The sequence below is a fragment of the Bufo gargarizans genome, chromosome 1, assembly GCF_014858855.1.
Source record: "Bufo gargarizans isolate SCDJY-AF-19 chromosome 1, ASM1485885v1, whole genome shotgun sequence".
In the NCBI taxonomy this organism is placed as follows: Eukaryota; Metazoa; Chordata; class Amphibia; order Anura; family Bufonidae; genus Bufo; species Bufo gargarizans.
Genome location: NC_058080.1, coordinates 619,233,663 through 619,259,524, shown reverse-complemented (window position 1 = coordinate 619,259,524; position 25,862 = coordinate 619,233,663). Strand labels below are relative to the sequence as shown.

The 25,862-nt window shown below is 42.8% G+C and overlaps 1 protein-coding gene across 5 annotated transcripts in view; it reads left to right on the top strand.

Annotated features, from left to right (window-relative positions):
* Positions 1–25,862, top strand: part of APC (APC regulator of WNT signaling pathway) — a 125,532-nt gene that overhangs the window by 86,598 nt on the left and 13,072 nt on the right. For 4 of the 5 annotated variants that reach the window (XM_044275941.1, XM_044275937.1, XM_044275938.1 and 1 more), the window contains 7 exons: positions 4,830–5,031; positions 5,678–5,786; positions 10,757–10,870; positions 12,029–12,112; positions 18,478–18,585; positions 23,293–23,391; positions 24,481–24,859. In XM_044275941.1, the coding sequence (XP_044131876.1) occupies positions 4,830–5,031; positions 5,678–5,786; positions 10,757–10,870; positions 12,029–12,112; positions 18,478–18,585; positions 23,293–23,391; positions 24,481–24,859 (1,095 nt within the window). The remainder of the gene's footprint in view (positions 1–4,829; positions 5,032–5,677; positions 5,787–10,756; positions 10,871–12,028; positions 12,113–18,477; positions 18,586–23,292; positions 23,392–24,480; positions 24,860–25,862) is intronic. The other variant, XM_044275940.1, reaches the window with a different exon arrangement.

Sequence of the window (25,862 nt, the reverse complement as noted above, 5' to 3'; positions counted from 1 at the left end):
AAACATTTTTAGACATTTATATTCCAGACTTCTTCTCACGCTTTAGGGCCCCTAAAAAGCCAGGGCAGTATAAATACCCCACATGTGACCCCATTTCGGAAAGAAGACACCCCAAGGTATTCCGTGAGGGGCATATTGAGTCCATGAAAGATTGAAATTTTTGTCCTAAGTTAGCGGAAAGTGAGACTTTGTGAGAAAAAAAACAAAAAAAAATCAATTTCCGCTAACTTATGCAAAAAAAATAAACATTTCTATGAACTCGCCAGGCCCCTCATTGAATACCTTGGGGTGTCTTCTTTCCAAAGTGGGGTCACATGTGGGGTATTTATACTGCCCTGGCTTTTTAGGGGCCCGAAAGTGTGAGAATAAGTCTGGGATCCAAATGTCTAAAAATGCTCTCCTAAAAGGAATTTGGGCACCTTTGCGCATCTAGGCTGCAAAAAAGTGTCACACATCTGGTATCGCCGTACTCAGGAGAAGTTGGGGAATGTGTTTTGGGGTGTCATTTTACATATACCCATGCTGGGTGAGAAAAATATCTTGGTCAAATGCCAACTTTGTATAAAAAAAATGGGAAAAGTTATCTTTTGCCAAGATATTTCTCTCACCCAGCATGGGTATATGTAAAATGACACCCCAAAACACATTCCCCAACTTCTCCTGAGTACGGCGATACCAGATGTGTGACACTTTTTTGCTGCCAAGGTGGGCAAAGGGGCACATATTCCAAAGTGCACCTTTCGGATTTCACCGGTCATTTTTTACACATGTTGATTGCAAAGTTCTTCTCACACATTAGGGCCCCTAAATTGCCAGGGCAGTATAACTACGCCACAAGTGACCCCATTTTGGAAAGAAGACACCCCAAGGTATTCTGTGAGGGGCACGGCGAGTTCCTAGAATTTTTTATTTTTTGTCGCAAGTTAGTGGAATATGGAACTTTGTAAGAAAAAAAAAAAGAAAAAATCATCATCATTTTCCGCTAACTTGTGACAAAAAATAAAAAGTTCTATGAACTCACTATGCCCATCAGCGAATACCTTAGGGTGTCTACTTTCCGAAATGGGGTCAATTGTGGGGTTTTTCTACTGTTTGGGCATTGTAGATCCTCAGGAAACATGACAGGTGCTCAGAAAATCAGAGCCGTTTCAAAAAGCGGAAATTCACATTTTTGTACCATAGTGTGTAAACGCTATAACTTTTACCCAAACCATTTTTTTTTTTGCCCAAACATTTTTTTTTTTATCAAAGACATGTAGAACAATAAATTTGGCGAAAAATGTATATATGGATGTCGTTTTTTTTGCAAAATTTTACAGCTGAAAGTGAAAAATGTCATTTTTTTTGCAAAAAAATCGTTACATTTTGATTAATAACAAAAAAAGTAAAAATGTCAGCAGCAATAAAATACCACCAAATGAAAGCTCTATTAGTGAGAAGAAAAGGAGGTAAAATTCATTTGGGTGGTAAGTTGCATGACCGAGCGATAAACGGTGAAAGGAGTGTAGTGCCGAAGTGTAAAAAGTGCTCTGGTCATGAAGGGGGTTTCAGCTAGCGGGGTTGAAGTGGTTAATTAAACTAGAAAATTCCCATGAAAGGTCCTCTTTAACTTATCTGGAAAGGAGTCATTAGGTGAATGTTCTGAGAACACCAGAGGGCGCCGTATCAAGTATGTAACTGTGATGTCTGATGATGATCTGTATTTCTACTGCTCCGATATATTCAGTCAGAGAGTTCATGTACAGACAGAATCCTACCATTACATAGCAACAAACAAGTCAACTATTAGGCCTCATGCACTCGACCGTTGTGTGCATCCGTGGCCGTTGTGCCGTTTTCCGGTTTTTTTCGCGGACCCATTGACTTTCAATGGGTCCGTGGAAAAATCGGAAAATGCACCGTTTTGCAGCCGAGGCCGTGATCCGTGTATCCTGACCGTCAAAAAAATATGACCTGTCCTATTTTTTTGACGGACAACGGTTCACGGACCCATTCAAGTCAATGGGTCCGTGAAAGAACACGGATGCACACAAGATTGGCATCCGTGTCCGTGATCCGTGGCCGTAGGTTGCTTTCATACAGACGGATCCGAAGATCCGTCTGCATAAAAGCTTTTTCTGATCTAAGTTTTCACTTTGTGAAAACTCATATCCGACAGTATATTCTAACACAGAAGCGTTCCCATGGTGATGGGGACGCTTCTAGTTAGAATACACTACAAACTGTGCACAAGACTGCCCCCTGCTGCCTGGCAGCACCCGATCTCTTACAGGGGGCTGTGATCAGCACAATTAACCCCTTCAGGTGCGGCACCTGAAGGGGTTAGTTAATTGTACTATTATATCCCCCTGTAAGAGCTCAGGGCTGCAGGGGGCGGACCCCCCCCCCAGTTTGAATATCATTGGTGGCCAGTGCGGCCCCCCCTCCCTCCCTCTATTGTAATAAATCGTTGGTGGCACAGTGTGCGCCCACCATCGCCCCCCCCCTCCCTCTATTGTAATAAATCGTTGGTGGCACAGTGTGCGCCCACAATCGCCCCCTCCCTCCCTCTATTGTAATAAATCGTTGGTGGCACAGTGTGCGCCCACCATCGCCCCCCCCCCCCTCCCTCTATTGTAATAAATCGTTGGTGGCACAGTGTGCGCCCACCATCGCCCCCCCCCCCCTCTCTATAGCAGTAACAACATTATACAACAGCAGCAAGATCTATAGTTACCTGCTTGCTGCTGCGATGTTCGTGTCCGGCCACCTACTGGTAAGTGACAGGTCTGTGCGGCGCATTGCTAAAGAACTGTCACTTACCAGTAGGAGGAGCTCCCGGCCGGTCACAGACATTGCAGCAGCAAGCAGGTAAGTATGAATCTTCTACTATTGTACTATTGCTAAGTAACCATGGCAACCAGGGCTGCAGTAGCTTCCTGGTTGCCATGGTTACCGATCGGAGCCCCAGCGATTAAACTGGGACTCCGATCGGAACTACGCTGCCACCAATGATCGGGATGGGGGGGGGAATGGGAGGCCGCACACTGCCACCAATGTTGTTACTGCTATAGAGGGAGGGGGGGGCCGATGGTGGGCGCACACTGTGCCCCCAACGATTTATTACAATGGGGGGGGGGGGGGGGGGGGTCTGCCCCCTGCAGCCTGGCAGCCCTGATCTCTTACAGGGGGATATGATAGTACAATTAACCCCTTCAGGTGCGGCACCTGAGGAGTTAATTGTGCTGATCACGGCCCCCTGTAAGAGATCGGATGCTGCTAGGCAGCAGGAGGCAGTCATGTACACAGTTTTTCAGTATATTCTAACCTGAAGCGTCCCCATCACCATGGGAACGCCTCTGTGTTAGAATATACTGTCGGGTCTGAGTTTCACGATGTAGCTCATATCCGACAGTATATTCTAACATAGAGGCGTTCCCATGGTGATGGGGACGCTTCAAGTTATGTTCGGGTGTCTGCCTGGCCGTGCGGAGGCAAGCGGATCCGTCCAGACTTACAATGTAAGTCAATGGGGACGGATCCGTTTGAAGATGACACACTGTGGCTCAATTTTAAAACGGATCCGTCCCCCATTGACTTTCAATGTAAAGTCTGGACGGATCCGTCTGAGGCTACTTTCACACTTTAGAAATGTTTTAACAATATAATGCAGACGGATCCGCTCTGAACGGAGCCACCGTCTGCATTATATGAACGCAAGTGTGAAAGTAAAGGGACTCCTGACTTTACATTGAAAGTCAATGGGGACGGATCCGTTTGCAATTGCACCATATTGTGTCAACGTCAAACGGATCCGTCCCCATTGACTTGCATTGTAATTCAGGACGGATCCGTTTGGCTCCGCACGGCCAGGCGGACACCAAAACAACTTTTTTTTCATGTCCGTGGATCCTCCAAAAATCAAGGAAGACCCACGGACGAAAAAACGGTCACGGATCACGGACCCCGTTTTTGCGGACCGTGAAAAAAAACTGTCGTGTGCATGAGGCCTTAAGGAATGAGGGCCTGCTCACAAGAGCTTACAATCTGAAGATCTAGATAAAGGAGCATTTTTAAGAATGCTTTTAGCTTCAAAATTGTAATCTTTTTGCCTGATGTTACAGAGAATTGTGATATTTAATCATGGGACAAATCATTTAAAGGGAACCTGTTCTCGCCTTTATGCTGCCCATAGTAACGGTAGCATAAAGGACAGATGAGTTGATTTCAGCGGTCTGTCATTTAAAAGTTAAAAGTAAGTGGTTGCTGAGAAGCAGCACCATAATCATTGCAGACTGGGCCTGGCAAGGGGCTCTCTTCCAGACCCGGGCTGCAATGATTATGAGGCTGGTCCTCGGCAACCACTTACTTTTAGCTCATAAATGACACACCGCTGAAATTGGTATTTTTGTCACTATTTTATACTGTGAGGTCAGCATAAAGTTGATGACAGTTTCCCTTTTAATGTTCTGTTCCCCATTTTATTAGTTATGCATGATAACCAAAAAGTCCCACTGGGGTTGTTACCTAGGCTTTCTAAAGCCCTGATATGAATCTGAATCTGCCTAGATATGCAATACTCCTGGAGCTGTGATGGTGGTGGCTAGTTTTCCAATTAACAGACATTTACTGTGGCCACTTTCATACAGCCGTTATACAGGCACACTTTTACATTGGCATCACTAGTGCAACATTCACACCACCCCTCCCACGGGTCTGCTGACCTGAATCACATGTTGTTTTTATTGTTGTGTTTTTTATTATTATTTTAGAGGGGAATGTTTTTGTATTGCATTGTGGTACATGTCTATTGTAAGTCATATTTAGTTTTATTTTATTTTTATTTTTAGAATTAAATTTGGATGGCAGTAACTTCCCTGGGGTCAAGATGAAATCAAAAATGTCCCTCCGTTCCTATGGAAGTAGAGAAGGTTCCCTCTCTGGCCACTCAGGGGAATGCAGCCCAGTCCCAATGGGTTCTTTTCCAAGGAAAGGGCTTGTCAATGGGAGCAGAGAAAGCGCTGGATACATGGAGGAGCTGGAAAAGGAGAGGTAAATAGCAATTAAGTTCAAAGGTTTTTTTTCTGGGAATACATTACTCCTGTCTCCCCCCCCCCCCCCCCCCCAAGTCTCTCTGCTTGGTATCGCAGCCCAAGCCCATTTGCTTGAATGGTACTGAGCTGCGCATAGGTCATATCACTGAAAGAATTGGCCTCACTAGCTTACGAAGAGGCTACAGCACTCAATGGAGCATCATGGCCTCTTTAAACAGCTGATCTGTGGAGGTGCTGAGAGTCGGGGCCCCCACTGACCAGGTATTGATGACCATTTCCAAGGAGCTTGTTCCTGGGCCCGGAGTGAAGGCCAACCACCATACCCTGAAAGTTGAGTCCCGTGGTCAGCATGGTAGTTCCCATGCAGCAGTTTTCAAGAGCTTCCAGGAACACACGGTAGGCGTTTTTGAGGAACGTTTTCTACGTGTAGTTTTTGCTTGAATTATTTCTGCATATAGTAGGTTCAAATTAGTACGGCCAGATAGAACTAATAGCTCCGTAGTGCAGGCCGGCAATTGTGTGTGACTGTGCAGAAATGTCATCGACCCCCTTATTCTTGAGTATAGATTTCCGGTACTATAATGACATCAATGTCTATCATTTTCTCCACAGTCATTACATATTTATATTCCTTTTCTGTTTAGGTCATTACTTATTGCTGAGCTTGAAAAAGAAGAAAAAGAGAAGGATTGGTACTATGCCCAGTTACAGAACCTCACCAAAAGAATCGATGGCCTCCCTCTTACTGAAAACGTGAGTGTCAGCAAATGGGGTTTAGTTCAAATAGCTTGAAATGCAAACGAGCATTTTTTTTCTACTCTCAAAAGAAAAAAACTATTTTACAGTATATATAACTAGTCTATTATATACACGTTTGGTCTACTGTATATTGTGTGTCGGGTGGCTATTGTTGAATGTCCTATTTAACTAAAGCTGGCCATATACAGGTCCTTCTAAAAAAATTAGCATATTGTGATAAAGTTCATTATTTTCTGTAATGTACTGATAAACATTAGACTTTCATATATTTTAGAGTCATTACACACCAACTGAAGTAGTTCAAGCCTTTTATTGTTTTAATATTGATGATTTTGGCATACAGCTCATGAAAACCCAAATTTCCTATCTTAAAAAATTAGCATATTTCATCCGACCAATAAAAGAAAAGTGTTTTTAATACAAAAAAAGTCAACCTTCAAATAATTCTGTTCAGTTATGCACTCAATACTTGGTTGGGAATCCTTTTGCAGAAATGACTGCTTCGATGCGGCGTGGCATGGAGGCAATCAGCCTGTGGCACTGCTGAGGTGTTATGGAGGCCCAGGATGCTTCGATAGCGGCCTTAAGCTCATCCAGAGTGTTGGGTCTTGCGTCTCTCAACCTTTCTCTTCCCAATATCCCACAGATTCTCTATGGGGTTCAGGTCAGGAGAGTTGGCAGGCCAATTGAGCACAGTAATACCATGGTCAGTAAACCATTTACCAGTGGTTTTGGCACTGTGAGCAGGTGCCAGGTCGTGCTGAAAAATGAAATCTTCATCTCCATAAAGCTTTTCAGCAGATGGAAGCATGAAGTGCTCCAAAATCTCCTGAATAGCTAGCTGCATTGACCCTGCCCTTGATAAAACACAGTGGACCAACACCAGCAGCTGACATGGCACCCCAGACCATCACTGACTGTGGGTACTTGACACTGGACTTCAGGCATTTTGGCATTTCCCTCTCCCCAGTCTTCCTCCAGACTTTGGCACCTTGATTTCCGAATGACATGCAAAATTTGCTTTCATCCGAAAAAAGTACTTTGGACCACTGAGCAACAGTCCAGTGCTGCTTCTCTGTAGCCCAGGTCAGGCGCTTCTGCTGCTGTTTCTGGTTCAAAAGTGGCTTGACCTGGGGAATGCGGCACCTGTAGCCCATTTCCTGCACACGCCTGTACACGGTGGCTCTGGATGTTTCTACTCCAGACTCAGTCCACTGCTTCCGCAGGTCCCCCAAGGTCTGGAATCGGTCCTTCTCCACAATCTTCCTCAGGGTCCGGTCACCTCTTCTCGTTGTGCAGCGTTTTCTGCCACACTTTTTGCTTCCCACAGACTTCCCACTGAGGTGCCTTGATACAGCACTCTGGGAACAGCCTATTCGTTCAGAAATTTCTTTCTGTGTCTTACCCTCTTGCTTGAGGGTGTCAATGATGGCCTTCTGGACAGCAGTCAGGTCGGCAGTCTTACCCATGATTGCGGTTTTGAGTAATGAACCAGGCTGGGAGTTTTTAAAAGCCTCAGGAATCTTTTGCAGGTGTTTAGAGTTAATTAGTTGATTCAGATGATTAGGTTAATAGCTCGTTTAGAGAATCTTTTCATGATATGCTAATTTTTTGAGATAGGAAATTTGGGTTTTCATGAGCTGTATGCCAAAATCATCAATATTAAAACAATAAAAGGCTTGAACTACTTCAGTTGGTGTGTAATGAATCTAAAATATATGAAAGTCTAATGTTTATCAGTACATTACAGAAAATAATGAACTTTATCACAATATGCTAATTTTTTTAGAAGGACCTGTACTTTAGATAGCCGACATATATCCTGAAACCCCCCTATACACATGCATGCTCGGCTTGGTCGAGAGTACATGTGCTGTGAATAGGGAGAAGACAGTGAGTCTCTGCTCTATGTTGTCTAGGGTTGTCCAATGCACAGCGGTGCAGAGTTTTGCTAAATATGGTGCTATATGGAAAGCTTGATAAGGATAGAAAATGTAATACATGAAATATCAGTCAGACCATAGTCAGAATGTTTTTTCCAGGTATTAATGTTCGAGACACTGCAGTAGGGTGTATTCACACGTTGCAGAAATATCTGCTAGTGTCCCATACATGTAAATGGGTCATGCAGAAATCCACTCCACTTAGAGGAATAGAGTTGATTTTTAGTCAGACATTTCTACAACAAATCTGCCTTTTGTGAACAGACCCTTAGACCAGTTGCATAGGTTTCTATACTAAAAATGTATACCAAAACATATCGCCATAGTTTGTAAGGATGTTATCTATCCTGCAAGTTGATCCAGAGGAAGGCAAAAAAAAAACTCTGGGGTAGAAGCCAATTTTCTTCACTTTAGGGGATAAAAATTCCTTCCCGACTCCAATCAGGCAATCAGAATAAATCCCTGGATCAACGACCCCTCTCTAGTAGCTATAGCCTGTAATATTATTACGCTCCAGAAATACATCCAGGCCCCTCTTGAATTCCTTTATTGTACTCACCATCACCACCTCCTCAGGCAGAGAGCTCCATAGTCTCACTGCTCTTACCGTAAAGAATCCTTTTCTATGTTTGTGCACGACCATTGTGTGTTTTGCGGTCCGCAAACCGCACATCCACAAAACACGGATGGGGTCCGTGTGCGTTCGGCAATTTGCGGAAAGGCATGGACAGCCATTAATATAACTGCCTATTCTTGTCCGCAAAACGCAGACAAGAATAGGACAGGTTATATATTTTTTTACGGAGCAACGGATGCGGACAGCACACGGAGTGCTGTCTGCATCTTTTGCGGCCCCGTTGCAGTGAATGGGTCCGCATCCGAGCCGCCCAAACTGAGGCTCAGATGCGGACCCAAACAACGGCCGTGTGCATGAGGCCTAAAGTGAATAACCCTAATGTTGATAATCTTTCAGGGTACTGTAGTCCCCCCCCATTCCAGTTATTACTTTAGTTGCCCTCCTCTGGACCCTCTCCAGCTCTGCTTTGTCTGCCTTGTTCACAGGAGCCCAGAACTATACACAGTACTCCATGTGTGGTCTGACTAGTGATATGTAAAGTGGTAGGACTATGTTCTCATCACAGGCATCTATGCCCCTTTTGATGCACCCCTAAAAGTGCAAACATTTTGTATATTTACCTTGTTTCCAGGTTTTAAAAAAATGAATCGCTCATAAAAATGACACCAGTTTGCATGCATTTTGGGAATATATTCCCAAATGGAAACGTGTGAAAGCACTCTTAATGTATTCTCTTCAGGTGAAAATACGTAAGAAACATCATTCTGGCCCTACGTTATATTTATGAAGCCCCTAGGCTACTTTTTTCAAAATGTGTGAAAAAAACCTGCTCTCTGTGCAACATATTTATCAAGCTTTCTGCAGCATTTCTGTGTCAGTGTCATTTGTGAACAGCCTGCGTGATGAACATGGTGCACGTTACTGAGACTGGTGGGCTGTTTGGTTCTCCAGTGTATTGAGGCAATATTGTTCTGATGCTTTATGGTTGTGGTTAAAGGGGTTCTCCAGGAATGATTTAAAATGGCCGCCACCAACCTGTCCTTTAGGTCTCATGCACACGACCATTGTGTGCATCCGTGGCCGTTGTGCCGTTTTCCGTTTTTTTTTTTCACGGACCCATTGACTTTCAATGGGTCCGTGGAAAAATCGGAAAATGCACCGTTTGGCAGCCGCATCCGTGATCCGTGTTTCCTGGCCGTGAAAAAAATATGACCTGTCCTATTTTTTTCACGGCCAACGGTTCACGGACCCATTCAAGTCAATGGGTCCGTGAAAAATCACGGATGCACACAAGATTGTCATCCGTATCCGTGTCCGTTTTTTCCTATCATTTCAATGGCAAACTTGACTTAGATTTTTTTTTTTCATTTTTCATGTCCGTTGATCCTCCAAAAAACAAGGAAGACCCACGGACGAAAAAACGGGCACGGATCACGGACCTACGGACCCAGTTTTTGCGGACCTTAAAAAAAAACGGTCGTGTGCATAAAGCCTTAGGGTCCATTTACACATCCTGCAAAATGGATCCGCATCCGTTACGAAATTTTGCGGAACAGGTGTGGACCCATTTATTTTCAATAGGGCCAGAATGTGCTTTCTGCATCCACATTTGCGGATCCGCATTTCCGTTCCGCAAAAAAATAGAACATGTCCTATTCTTGTTTGCAATTGCAGACAAGAAAAGGCATTTTCTATAAGAGTGCCGGCGATGTGCGGTCCGCAAAATGCGGAACGCACATTGCCGGTGTCCGTGTTTTGCAGATCCGCAAAACACATACAGACGTGTGAATGGACCCTAAATGTGAGCCTTCAGAGCTGCCTGGGGGTGGGGGGGGGGGGCACCTGCATACACTACATATTGGTGAGCTTTCCTGTCAGGCTGCTCAGCCATAATGACATATAGTAGGCAGGATCACATCATTTCCATCTGTTGTACAGCAGTGTAATATGTAGTGAGGCCCCCGCACCCACCTAGGCAACTCTGCAACTGGAGGCAACCAGTCCTGCTCGAATACTAGGACAGTTTGCTGGCAGCCATTTTGAATTCATCATGTACATCAAGGTTCTTACATCAGTCTGGTTTTCTATTACTATGAAAATAGTATACATGCAGCTCCCATATCTAACTGCATGGGTGCCAAACAACATCTGCATGGACTTTGTATGTTGTCCCCGTGTTTTCTTGGGTTTACTCCGAGTACTCCGGTTTCCTCCCTCAGTCCAAAGACATACTGACATAATGGGAACTTAGATTGTAAGCTCCATTTGGGAAAGCGTGATTATAATGTCTGTAAAGCGCTGCAGAATATGTCGGTGCTATATAAGCATTTATCATAAATACAATGCTCCTTCCACATAAACCTCTTCAGTATAGCGCACCTATATGAGAAGAAGCGTTATGTCGTAATTACATTAAACGTTTCATACTTTTTTGTGGCCTTTAGTTCTCTATACAAACTGACATGACCAGAAGACAGTTAGAATTTGAGGCCAGGCAGATTAGAGCTGCTATGGAGGAGCAATTGGGGACCTGTCAGGACATGGAGAAACGAGCACAGGTATGTCATTTTTAAATGTATCCTATGTAAAATCTACCTGTTAGTCCTTGTTCAGATGCATTGGGATTGCTGTGGGTTTGCACTGCAGAATCCGCACCACAGTTGTGGATTTTCACCTTTGCGACTGCATCTGGTGAAATCCACGACAAAACCTGCATGCCACATATATGCAGCCTTTGTTCAGATTAAGCATGGGCTTGAAATGTTTTTTTCTGAAACTGTCTGCCATGTCTGGACTTGGCTATTTGGCTCACATCTGCGCTTTGTACCAGTTTGATTTGGTTAAACTTTAAAGGGGTATTCTCACCTCAGACAGTGGGGTCATATCGCTAGGATATGCTCCCATCATCTGATAGGTGCCGATCCCAGTGGTGGACAACAAGAATGGAGCCCTGCAATGAGAACGGAACCCCCGAAAGTGTTGGAGGGCGCATTGCACATGCGCAGCCGCCCTCCATTCACTTCTATCGCATAGAAATGAATGGGAGTGATCGCACGCTCCCATTCACTTCTATGGTGAGAGCGCTTGATGGTGGCCGAACCCAGGGAAATCCGGGGTCCTCAAGTCACCACTTTCCCCGCTCCATTCTCGATATAGGTGCAGGTCCCAGCACTGGGATCAGACAATTGGGGACATATCCTAGCGATATGCCCCTGTTGTCTCAGATGAGAATACCCCTTTAATTAGTATTTTTAGCCATAGGTAGTTGAATAAAGCAAATCAAAAGACCTATTTTCCAATGGTATGTCCAGTGAACATGTTATTTTTACAAAAAATTTTAACATACTGGTCACTGGCTACCAGTTGGCTTTCAGAATAGAATACTGGTTGAGGACAAGTACCGTAATATAAAGTGACAGACAAGTACATTGTGCTTCATTTGTACCTGAAATTACACTTTATTTTGCTGCGCAGTTTTGGGTACACAGACAGCAGGTGCTCCCCTCAAATGTCCTTTTCAGTTGGATGCCAGGCACACTCTTGTCCTGGAAGCTGTATGGTGGGGGCTCTTGCCACCATCTATTTACAGTTGTTTTTTTGTTTTACTGCAGTTTTTTGTTCTCCATTTCAAGTATGAGTCACTACGCACAGCTCAGTTTATGTCCACGGTAAAAACAATCTTAATAAATAACGTTTCGGATCTGTTTTTTATGCAGCTGAGAGTTACTCGAATTCAACAAATTGAAAAGGAGCTGTTCCGGATGCGGCAGATGCTACAGACCCAGAATGTAGAATCTGAGGTTAGTGAACTATGTTATGTATGTGTTTTACATCCATATGTATAGAGTCCTGGTAGCTAAGAACACAATTTAGCCAAATTGGAATGGCTGCTTCATATTTGTCGGTTTCTTGAACAGGTAATTAGGGTTGTCATGATACCAACATTTAGATTAGATTTAGATACCATAAAAAAGTATTGTGATACTCGATACCACGCGAAAAAAATAAAACGCCAAAAAAGCTGCGTGCATTCGGCATTTTATAGAAAGTCCAGCCCAGAATAGAGCAGTCCTATCCTATTTTTGGGGGGACAAGGTGACAAAAAAATGGCGAACCGCGCGTTTTTTATACTTTTTTTTTTTTCTTTTACGGCGTTCACCGCATAGGAGATATTTTTTTATATTTTAGTAGTTCGCACTTTTTGGGGCGTGAAGATATGTAATCTGTTTAAATTGTTCAATTGTAAGACACGGTATTGTATCGATCCGGGTCTAAAAGTATCGATTGGGTATCGAAACTTCGATACTGGTACAACCCTACAAGTAATATGGTGTTCACAGAGCGCTATGGTCTCTTCCAACAGCTGATCTTTGTGGGTTCCATGATCTGAAATTGGTGACCTAGCATTTTTTGTCCAGCCACCTCTCAGCATGTTTTCCGTGCCGTGGCCTGATCTCCGGACGGTCCCCATTATAGTGAATGGGGCCGGGCGGACTTCTGGCAGCACACGTGTGCAAACGGTAGTACGGATCCGGCAGGCTGTTCCCGCTGCCAGAACAGCCTGCCGGAAAAGCTTACCGCGAGTGGAAAAGTAGCCTAAAGGCCCCCTATCATTCACACAACGCAGAACTTATGCGTGAAACAGACCCATTGAAATGAATGGGTCAGGATTCAGTGCGGGTGCTATGCATTCGTGTCATGCATTGCACCCGCGCAGGAAACTCGCAGGTGTGAAAGGGGCCTAAGACTGGTATCTCTAACAAACATATCTGCAGCAGGGGTAGCTCTTGGTCTTTCCTGTGGTGGTCCTCAGAGCATTTGATGGTTTTCATGTCTGCAGTTGAGGATATCTTCAAAGTTCTGGAAATTTTCTAGGTTGACTGACTTTCATGTCTTAAAGAAATGTTGGATTGTCGTTTCTCTTTACTTAATTGAGCGCTTCTTGCCATAACGTGGGTTAGAACAGTAGTAGAATAGGGTTAACACTGTTCAGGAGCTATGTACCAGCCCTGCCTCTGCACAACACAACTGATGGCCTCAAACACTTTTTTAAGGCAATAAATTGCATTAACTCTTGACAAGGCATACCTGGTAACTGAAAAACATTCTGGGTGACTACCTCAAGAGTGTGCCAACTGTCATCAATGCTATAAGTCTACTTTGAAGAATCTAAAACATGAAACATGTGTCCAAACTTTTGGTACTGTGTGCAGGACACAAACTGTGACAACGGACTATAATGGGATCCGTCAGTTTTCCATGTTCCTGGCAGACAAAACATATTAGTTTCTCCTGCTTTTTTGACGGAATCTGCAGTGGAACCTAGCCTTAGTATAAGGCTAGGTCTACACGACGACACATAGGGCACAACTACACTGCAACATGTGTCGCGCGACAATTTTTATAATGATAGTCTTATTCAGATATATGCTGTAAGTATTATGCAGAGCATCCATGGGGCCCATTCTGCACATCTACTTTTAGGGAAATCCTCTGTACCTAGCTCATGGCCTAGCAGGAAAAGGAGCATTGCCTAAGATGAGCCAACATTGCGCCACAATTCTGGCGTCAAATTCTGTCACAAACTAAGCCAACCAATAGTTGGTATAAAGTTAGACAAGTGTGTAGCCTTACTGCAGAGTCATCATCCAGCATATATGGGCTCTATGATAAAACGGGTGTACATCTAGACATTCTCTAATGAGGCAAAAAATTCTGTCACCCAAGCTGAACTATTAAAAATCATTATTTAATGATATTTAATAGTTCAGCTTGGGCGCCAGAATTTTTGCCTTTATTAGAGAAGTACTGAACCTGTGTCAAATCAGCGTTTCCTGGACACCAAGCACAGACACAGTATACAGATATGCTATTATGATACTTGTTTTTGGTATCCGTTCATCTAGACATCCTTCTTAGGTTTACACCATCTACAGCAAGGATCAACAACCTTTTGGGAGTTGTAGTTTCACAGCCGAAGGTTGCTGAACCCAGTTTATTAATCTTAGCCCAGGAAGCAGCTACAGCGTGTACAGGAAAGCTGTCAGATCAAAGGGAATGTGCCATCAGAAAATGGCCTATTGTTTAAAGGACAAATGTCAGCAGAGTTGTACCTATGACACTGGCTGACCTGTTACATGTGTGGTTGGCAACTTGACGACATCTGTGTTGGTCCCATGTTCGTATGTGTTAATATTGCTGAGACAAATTATGTTTTAATATATGCAGATGAGTCGTTAGGAGCAACGGGGGCGTTGCCATTACACTTAGAGGCTCAGCGCCCTCTGCACTTTGATTCACAGGGCTAGGCAGTGAAAATGTGATTGCGCCTGCCTGGCCCTAACTTCTAAAGTCTCACACTGTGACGTGCGCTACAGTATACGGCACAGGAGCACTACAGTAGGAGTAACGTTAACGCCCCTGTTACTCCTAGATGCTCATTTGCATATATTAAACCAGTAAAAAGAAATTCAAACAGTGATACAAGTCTGAATGCACCGGATTTATTAAGAGTCTTGTGCCCTTCAGTAAATTAGATGGAATTCTCACCATCTACGCTCCATTTCATTGGTGCAGAAGATGGCATTATTGGTTAATGTGGTCTAGAATATATTACTAGATCCTAGTAGTTTTATGTCTGGTTATGTGTGCTAACAATAATTATATTAGTTTTTTAACACTTCGTACACAGGTACTGTCCCTAGAACCCATTGCATGGAGGACCGCAGTCAGCTTTGTGTATAGGTGGCAGCGAGCAGATGTTGAGGCTTATTGTGTGTTTTGGATAAATACCATGTAATGACGCCACTTTCTTCCTGGCACAGTACTCTTTAGCTGCTTCCGTTGTGCCCGCCTCGTGCCTTTGACATTTTGAATAATGCTAATTCTGTTTCTAAATTTGGATGTATAATGAGAGCTTTATTAAATCACATACCAAATCAAGCGGCCTTGAGGAATGCTAGTTAATTCCGCTTTTATCCTGTAGCTTGTGGCACTAAGCTGCCAGAACGCGCTAACGTTCTCTCCTTGTGGTCCGAAATGATGTCACATGCTTTTTTTTTTTTTTATCCAAAGACTCCTTATATATAGCCTGCAAGTGTATCACTCTATTTTCTGAACATGATTATGGGGGTAGTCATCTTGCCCGAGCTGTTCTTTACAGCAGCCGTAATAGGCCATAGACCTAATGAAGAGGAGGGGGCCTCATTGACGTCTTCTGTGCGGAGGTCAGAACGCAGTAGATAAGCTGTGATATCACCAATTCTGAATGGTGGATCCTGTGTTATCTGTATGTATAAGTGATATCTGTCATTCTAATCTTGTCTGCTGAAAAGTGGAAATCCTCATTTCCTGAGAGCAGATCGTGCTGTTTAAACACCGATTAGGGCTCATGCACACAACTGTATGTATTTTGCGGAACGGAACATCTGGCCCCTAATAGAACAGTCCTATTTTTTTTCCGTAATGTGGACAATGATAGGAGATGTTCTCTTTATTTTATTAGATTTTTTTGCGGAACGGACATACGGGAACATTCCGTTCCCAAATGTCCGTTCCGCCCAAAAAATAAAAATAGTCACACGGGTTGACTTCTGTTTTTTTTTTTTTTTCCTTTTCCCGGACCCATTGAATTGAATGGTTCCGCATACAGTTTGCCAAAAAAAATGGAACGGACCAGGGGGGATAAAAATCAATTTTTTATTTTTATTTTTTTTAATCAGATTTTTTTTTTATATCTGATTTTTTTTTTTTTTTTTTTTTTTTTTTTTATATAAAATGCTTTTTGAGGAAAATATATTACCATCCAAAGGTTATTCCATCACAAAATAAAGATTAGTTTTTTAATTATGTAGAATAAGGCTGCATATGTTTAATTTTTTGGGGTAAATAAATTCCATTAATCCATTCACAATGTCATGCTCTTCCAGAGGTTTTTGTAAGATTATTGGGCAGTTTCTCTGCCTACAAGATATTATCACAGATGCTTGGTTTACTTTTGCAGTTCTCAAAACTGAATTTGACTCTGCAGAGATCACATGCCTCTTCTTCACAGCAAAAATGTTATAACATGAACAGAGTTAAGAAAAAGACCTTAATCATCCTAACTTCTACAGACCTATGAATACAGAATCAAACTAATATGAAAAGTTAGTCTAAAAATCTTCATCTACTTGCATATTATAAGTTGCACCAGCAAGAATTAGTCTTTATGTAGAAAACTATGATTTAAATCAAGCCTTACTGACTAGTGATTTAAATCATGATTTACATCAGTTTGATTTAAATCAAATCCACCCTGGAACATCAGTAGTGCTGCACATAAGGAGTCCAGATCACCATTTCTTTCCTACTGCAGCCCCATTGCCCCACTGTCAGCACTCAAAGCTGAGCTGAAATACACAGGGGAAGATTGGAAAATTAAATCTGGTTGCTATGGGCAACTAAGCCACTTTTACCTTTATACCAGAGCTTTGAAAATTGAAAGGTGGAATCTGATTGGTTGCTGTGGACAACTAAGGCAGTTTTGCCACGCTGTCATAATGGAGATGACAATGTATTTCAATGCAGCGTTAAATGCTGGAGGAGCAATCTGGACTCCTTATCTGCAGTACTACTCATGTATTACTGGAGGTAATAGTCCAAGGTCCTGGTGACAGATTCCCTTTAATTAAGGTATTCTGCTGGGTCCTAGAAACCCCTTCACACCACTGATCAGTTTGCTATATCATCAATCGGCGCTCGTTAAGGCCCTACATCGGGACATGTGAAGGGACTGTAAAGACATCTCGAAGGCAATCTTCACATCACATATCGGTGGAGATTATCTGAGAGGACAGTAGTAGGTCAGAGAAGCAGAGAGGGCAGTTAATGGTTATGATTGATAGGAAGAGGGATGCGAGCACACGCAATACGTCACTGATGTGTGCTGCTTTTGTCTTATTATAAGCCACTAACGAAAGCCGGATTACCAAAACGGTTTATTAGCAAACCAGATAGATGAGTGATCATTAGCCAGGGTTTGGTCTGCGCCTTTCATTTGGATGTCGAATTTTTGCTAAGATGAGCAAATTGCTGTCATGCTGACAAAATGCAGCTCTGCTATCCCCTATAACGAGACTTTCTCTCTTACCCCCTCCCCCTCACACTATCATCACAGGAAATACAGTGATCCAAAATGTTCTGATGGTCAGATAATTTATGCATGGCATATCTAAGGCTACATGCACACGACCGTTTTGTGTTTTGCGGTCTGCAAATTGCGGATCCGCAAAACACAGATGGTGTCCGTGCGGAACTGCACAGGCAGCCATTAATGTAACTGCCTATTCTTGTCCGCAAAACGGACAAAAATAGGACAGGTTATATTTTTTGGGCGGACCACGGAACGGAGCAACGGATGCGGACAGCACACAAAGTGCTGTCAGTATCTTTTGCAGCCCCATTGAAGTGATTGGGTCCGCATCCGAGCCGCAAAAACTGCGGCTCGGATGTGGACCAAAACAGCGGTCGTGTGCATGAGGCCTAAGGAAAACCCGATTTAAAATCTTCTTGTTTTAATAGTGTGTGAATGATGTTAAGTATTTTATATTAATCGGTATAGGGTATTAAATGTATCTAATTGTAATGACATATTTTCAGGCAAAAAACGTTAGTCTCCTCCGTTCAGTCTGATGCTTTCTGAAATTGTGCATTCATAATAGTTTTTAAATAAAATTACCACGGGCATGTTCTCTAATGTGATTTGACTGTCTTCTGGAGTACATAGCAAACAATTACCCTCGACTGAATAGTTGTGGCCTTGAAAGATGCATGAGGTCACGTGACGCTGCAGCAGAGACGGTGCCTTAGAGCGCGCTCAGTATCCCTGTGCCTGTGCTAGAGCTCAGCTGGTGGAGGATGGTTCCCCCTGTCTCGCAGCACATCCTTTGTCTAGCAGGGCTGTAATCCCCAGCCGGCACACGTCCTTTTCATCACAGCTTCACGCCTACGCTCACAGTCTGGACTGCCTAATCCTTGGTCCTTCTTCTCTAGAATGTTACAGAGCTTGCTCCAGGAGGCTTATGACCAGCCGTGACCTGGTGCCTGGACAGTTTGGGGAGTCTGCGAGTTGTGGCGATAGGCTTTGTTGCACCGTTCTCCATGTAACTCCTATTCGCTCTTGCAGAGGCCACCGCAGAACAAGCATGAAGCTGGTACCCGGGATGCAGAGAAGCCTCTTGACGGACAAGGGACTTCAGACGTCGCCACAAGCAGCTCTGCTGGAAACGGCCAGGTGAAAGAAAATGTATATTACTCGTTGTAATGTTCCTAGATATCTAATGCTGCACAGAGCAAGCTGTCATTTCTCTGGGGCCCTGAGTGGGCTCCTGTGTGTTACAGCCAAACTGCTGATCGTTTTCTTTGTTCGGGCAGACTGCAGGTATTTTTTTATTATAATTTTTTTTTCTAGTTACTGGAAGGTACGACGTCCATTAACAGGCTGGCTAATTTTGAGCAGATTAGGAAAGTAATTGGACTGGAGTCGGAGACTTGTCAGAGATTTATCCTCTCCATGGTCTGTTAATATGCTTTGGATCATCACTACAGAAATGTTCCTGATATTGCAGTGGTTTAAAGCGATTGCTTGTATTGGCTTAAAACTGTTGAAGAGTAAAACAAAACGACAAATTAACAAGATTAATAATGAATTATAGTGAAGCTGCCGGTGGTTTTAATCATGTATACATATGTGCATGTCCATGCCTGGTGAAAGGGAAAAGAGGTTATAACTGGTTGGATTGCTGAATAGCTACAGCTTTGAGATAAATGCAGTATATAAAAAAAGGGAAAAAAACTCTTAAGAACCTGATGTATAATAAAAATGGATATTGAAACAGCATTGATTTTTTATTTTATTTTTTAACACATTATCAGGGGGTGGGGTGTTTGCAGGTCAACACTCCTGTGTAGTGTAGACTATGCTTATTACAGAAGAGGAAGTATAGAAGATTGTAGCCCGTAAAACTTGTATGTAGCATCAACAGTTCTCAATTGACTAACGCCTTCTTTAAAGTATGCCACCCCAGCCATCAGTTGACTGCGATGTTCATGCCCACTGCAGGGAAGTGTACAGTAGTAAAGGATGCCCTCCACTTAGATGAACAGGTGACCATGTACATGGTTTGGCACATACTATTATTATTTCCACACTGGGACTTTTAATTCTGAAAATTAAAATCTGTGATAGACTTGCACCAGAGACAAAGGAGAACATTTACTAAACACTGGAATTTTAGACTTTAGCCTTGTTAAAAAAAAAAAAAAGTTCATTGGAGTAGGATGCACCAAATTTATCAAGAGACATGCCTCTCCGTAAGGCCTCATGCACACGACCGTATGTATTGCGGTCTGCAAAAATATTACGTATGACTTCCGTGTGCATTGCGTATTTTGCCGAACGGAACAGCTGGCCCCTAATAGAACAGTACTATCCTTGTCTGTAATGTGGACAATAATAAGACCTGTTCTATTTTTGGGCGGAATGGACATACGGAAACGGAATGCATACGAAAACCTCAGTGTTTTTTTTTCCATTGACATGAATGGTTCTGTATATGGTCCGCAAAAAATAACGGAACGGACACGGAAAGAAAATACGTTCGTGTGCATGAGGCCTAAATTTGTTGCATCTTGTACTGTCCAGGCACCAGAAACTGAAATGAAACCATCTATGGGCTGGTGTAGATCTCGGTTATAATTTACACCAATTTTCTGGCGTAAATTATGTCAAATGTGTAAGGGCCAACACAAATTTGCTACTTCTGTATCCCAGCAATCTGCTGTACAGCTTTTTATTAAATCTGCCCCAAAATGCATATTTATTTAAAAAAAAAATTTTTTATTAGACAACATACTGTGTGTTATTCACATATTTTGTGAGAGTTACATCCTATGAGGCTAGAAAAGAAATATGCACAAATGACATCTTGGGCTAGGTTCACACCTTCCATATATTTTGTCCAGGATTCTTTCCATTTTTCATTGTGCCAAATTCAAAGGCACCGTGTAGGCATGGGGGAAACGCCACTGCATAGGACAGGTGCCAAGCCAGCCACCCCATGCCCAGTGAGTATCTTGCATGGATCCTATTAATTAACCAAGACCTGTGCTCGATACGCTTTGGGTGTCAGACTGGGTGTCAACTATCCGGTGCCTGCACAACCCCTGTAAGTCCTATATCAGTGTTTTATGTGGCGAATACAGCATAGTGACTAAGAAATAGAAGTCAGGGCTGATACTTTTGAGACCTGTTATATTATAGGTCCATTGCTTGAAACGGCAGTAACAGATCATATTACCCTCCTAACCATGGGCAGACTGGGAACTTAATGTGGCCCTGGAAAAAACTAAAAGTGGCCTCCTGTTGTAGGCAGAAGGTGGGGCAACACAAGTCAGCAGGACGAACAGAAGTAGGTGTGGGCTGCTATACTGTAGTGTAGCAAAATACCGCCACAGGGTAGCACTGTAAATGCCACACTGCAGCACAAAATACCGCAACCCTGCATCACCGTCCAGAGTTCAGCAGGGCACTTGCAGGTGTTGCCAGGTCGATAAGTACCTGATGCTCCTGACCTTAATTAATGCTGAAAGCATCAGATCATTATGTACCTGTGCCGGCAGCAGTGAGGAGGATGCAGGCAGCCCCCTGGGCATTGGCCCGCCGGGAAATGGGGTCTATGGCCAGTCCGCTCCTGGTCCTAACTTTCAAGTACTGTTATTTGGATAAAGCAAAAACTGGAGACTGGAAATTGTCCTGTTGGTGTCTTTGCTCTTTGACACTTACAAATGTTCTCTAAACTCAACGGCGGTAGTATTGATTGTCCTTCTATGTCTAAGTGCAGAAATGAATAGGAAAATATTATTGAAAATGTACTGTAAAGCATAAACCTTGTTTAATATCGTATGCACCAAACACTTATTTTACCAAAATTCTTATAAAATATTTTGTATGAAGAACTGTTTGAGGAAATTAAAGAGGATACAATGTCTGAAGAGGCAGATACAACCTTGCAGAAATCGCCACCATTGTGCCGATGCATTTTGTATGTGAATAGTGTTTTCAAGCCAGATGGCTAGTGGCTAGAGCATAGGGTCTTTCATGGGACATCTGGGGAATCTTCTGGTCCTTGAGTGCTGCAAGGGTGGAGAAGGTTAATCACTGCATGACTTAATGGATCGAGCTGTAATCCCTTCGATCCCCTGAGACAGAGTCCGTATGCTTCTCTGTTTCTGGACCAGTGAATATTTTATTTTGTTGTGACTTGTGAGGAGGAACAAAAGGAGCACCCTCCTTACTATGCCTTTTGTGCTTGGGTTCTGTTCTAAGTTCTAACTGTATCTTTTGGAATTGCTGCTAAAACAATATGTAGAGGCTTAGATGTCATATCTGTCTTGGATCATTTTTTTCAAGACTATATGATAATTGATGTATCTAGAAACTAGTTAGATTCAGGTAAGTGCTCATCAGGCAATCCAGTAAGTCACCAGCATTTCATCTCATCATGTCTCCTCCTAAAATAAGTCAAACGCTGGTGGTTAAATGGGTTGTTCAGACCCTTAAAGTTTTTTTACCTATAGCCTAAAATGCTATAAAGTAAGTAACACTTGCCTTACTGACTCTAACAGATGCCCTTCTGCTGCCTTCCAGGTTCCCCACTGGTCTCTGCATCCTGGCCTCCAAGGATGGCTGAAGTGGTGTCATCAATGGAGGCCAGGATACCGAGATTGGAGGGGGACCTGGGAAGTGGCCGCATGATAGCAATGGGGAATTAGTAAGGTGAACGTTACTCAGCTTGTTTTATAGCATTCTCAGCTTTAGGTAACACACTTCAAGGGCTGGACAATTCTTCATAACTGTTACAAAGATTAGGTCTCTTTGCTAGCTGTAGGGTGACATTGATTAATGGCTTTCTGAAAGGAAGGGGGTGTTGAATATTGATTTCCTTTTTCTTCTATTCTTTGTCTTCTTCTGTTCATTAGTCACAGTGGCTCAAACAAGTAAACACCATCTCTTTAAATTAAGTATATATTAAAATCTAGATCTAAGCTTCTTTGCAATACTGTGGTTTGAAGATGGAACACAGGTAGCCTTAAATGGGTTGTGTGAGTAAATACAAACTTGGGCAGCTGCTGTAAATGGTCTTAAATAACAAAAGCAGCAATACTCCGCTGCCGCTCCTGTACCGCCAGCATCATTATAATGGCTGCGGCAGTGGCATTCTCTGCATGCATGTCACTGTCAGTTGTGAGATGTCCCTTAGGACAGTGAGTGACTGCAGCGGTACACAGGATGACGAGCGGGAAGTCACATTTCCAGTCCAAAGCAGACCAGAATGAGGCAGCGGTGACTAATATGTGACTTTCATTTTTTTAGGCCCAACAGATTTGGGAACATAACTACAATTGCAGTGGTGGTCGGACAGCCCCTTTAATTTTCACTACTGTATCTTGCACGTTCATAGTTTTACAATAGTGTAATAAATGAAATGTAGAATGAAACTTTCATGTAGAACATCTTTCATAGGTCTTTCTTCAGATGAGTTCAATATTTAAAATTTCAGTTTCAATCCAGAGACCTCTCAATACCACGTAATGCAGCACACATTAGTTATATGGGTATAAAAATACTCTTTACGTATGTTGTTTGTGATACTTTTAACCTTTTAGCCCTTGAGTACTAAAGGGATAAAAGCAAAAAATCTAATGTTCAGATTCCTTTTTCCAATGACCGTAGCTGACAGCTTGTCAGAATGCAATGCCACGCTGTAAGATTAGCTGCTTGGATGGACAGCGGACAAGTGAACTGTTGTAAGCTGAGACCTCTTCATAGGTACCTGGCTTGTGTGTTGAGAGTTGAGCAGAATGCACTAGTTGATTTAGTTAGGAATTAAGACATTTGAAAGTGCCCTTGATTCACATTCTGCTGCGTTTGTATTGATAGGGAAGCGCAACTCGTGGGGATCATGATACGGCCAGTGTTATGAGCTCAAACAGTACCTACTCCGTCCCACGAAGGCTGAACAGTCATCTCGGTACCAAGGTAAATGGACAATGCATCGCTGCCTTTTCCAGTGTTAACACAGCTCAGAATTGAATTCCTTTTTTTTTTATTTTTTTTTATTTGGTATGTAAGACTGTGTTTGTTGTCAGATTTCTTTTTTTCTAGTCCTTTAAAAAAAAAACTTAGGTTAACCTCCCCACTGATTTTAGTGGGTTTTCTATGCTTTAAATTGGAGTCAGTAAGCTTCTGTACTGTCAGATTTCCAATATTTTGGCTGGCAGCATAGCATAATCTGATGCCAGTGTGAATGGTAAATTGGTATCAAATGAATCAACTAGGTAAACATATATAACATCCAACAACAGGAGAAATTTCCAGGCTAGCTGGTGTTTAGAAAAAAAGAAGAAAAAACAACTTGGGGTACTTTCACACTTGCGGCAGAGGATTCCGGTAGGCAGTTCTGTCGCCGGAACTGCCTGCCGGATGCGGATCCGTCTGACAAATGCATCTGGGAGCATCCGGAAAAACGGATCCGGTATTTTAGTTTTTTCACAGATTTAAAGGTCTGCGAAAAACGGATCAGTTTTGCCGGTACACTTGGGTCCGGATCCGGCATTAATGCATTTGAATGGAAATTAATGCCGGCATTCCGGTGAGTGTTCAGGATTTGTGGCCGGAGAGAAAACTGCAGCATGCTCTCCGTTCAGAATGCATTAGGATAAAACTGATCAGTTATTTTCTGGTATTGAGCCCCAAGGAAGGAACTCTGCGCCGGAAAAGAAAAACGCTAGTGTGAAGGTGCCCGTACCAGAGAGCAGTAATCCATCTGAGGCCTGAAATGTAGTGCCTATACAGCTCTGCTATGTTGCACCTAGAGACCGTTCTAAAAGTGATGACTGACTGAGTATCTGTAACCAAAGTTTTGTAACTATGGATAACATTGACCTGTGTGATAGTTTGAATTCTCATATGGATCATAGGGTGGGAGAAGGTTACATTTACAGTAAGCAGTAATGATGAAAGACAGATGTGATGCCTAAACTACAGCAGGTTCTGTGCTCCCTTGCCTTGTTTGTTCTTCTTTGACATTATGAAATCTAAAGTAACATGGAGAAAATGTGCTTCTAGGTGGAGATGGTATATTCTCTTCTGTCAATGCTTGGCACTCATGACAAGGATGACATGTCTCGCACTCTACTAGCCATGTCAAGCTCCCAAGACAGTTGTATTGCCATGCGTCAGTCCGGATGTCTTCCTCTACTTATCCAGTTGTTACATGGTAATGATAAAGATTCAGTGTTGCTGGGAAACTCCCGTGGAAGTAAGGAAGCCCGTGCCAGAGCAAGCGCAGCTCTTCATAATATCATACACTCTCAGCCTGATGACAAGAGGGGGAGAAGAGAAATCCGAGTCCTGCATCTCCTTGAACAAATCCGAGCCTACTGTGAAACATGTTGGGAATGGCAAGAGGCGCACGAACAGGGAATGGACCAGGACAAAAATCCAAGTATGACCGAATTTGAATAACATGTATTGCTGCTGTTGTATGCACAGTGATATGATAGATAATGACAGCTTTTTATTAAATAACACAGTGTGTCTTTCCAAAAACTGACTTGAGTTGAGAGGATGACAACTAGAGGGTAGTCAGTGATTGTGATGGCAGCGTAAGATGCTGGGCGCTGCAGTCTTTGAGAGCGAAGTCTGCAGAGATCAGATAATTGGTCCATGGAGAGTGAGATGCAGTTGGCCACATATGGTTAGTTCAAAGTATGCTGTTTCTTATTTTATTTTTTTAGGCTTTATACACATGACCTTTTCTGTATTTCGGCTCACAAACAATGGATCCGTAAAATACGGACAACTTCCATGTGCATTCTGCATTTTTCACACTCCATCAGAAAACTATTCTCGTCCGCAGGACAAGAATAGGAAATGTTCTATAATTTTTGAAAAGGTTACATGGATCCACAAAACATATGGATGTGTTCATGGCCCCATAGAAATGAATGGGTCAGTGTGCTATCCTCAAAAACAATGTGGATGGCACACAATAAAAAAATACGGTTGTGTGCATGAAGTCTATACTCCCTATATTCTGCCTTCCACCTAGAAATAATAAAGGCAACAAATTGTTGAGATTGAAAATACAAGTGGTTCCTCAGCATATGAATTAATGTATAGTCACGACCCACTTCAGTATGTAATTATGGGGTCATTTATCAAACTGGTGTAAAGTAGAACTGGCTTAGTTATCCATAGCAACCAGATTCTACCTTTCATTTTCCAAAAGAGCTGTGAAAAATGATAGGTGGAATATGGTTGGTTGCTATGGGGAACTAAACCAGTTCTACTTTACACCAGTTTGATAAATGACCCAGTTAGTTTCTAGTGGACTTATGGCCGAAACTACTCACAATCATATAGGCCATACTTATTGACACCAAGGCAGGTTAACAGATTAATGCCCAGCAGCATGTAGAAGTCACAGTGCATTATGCACCTATCAT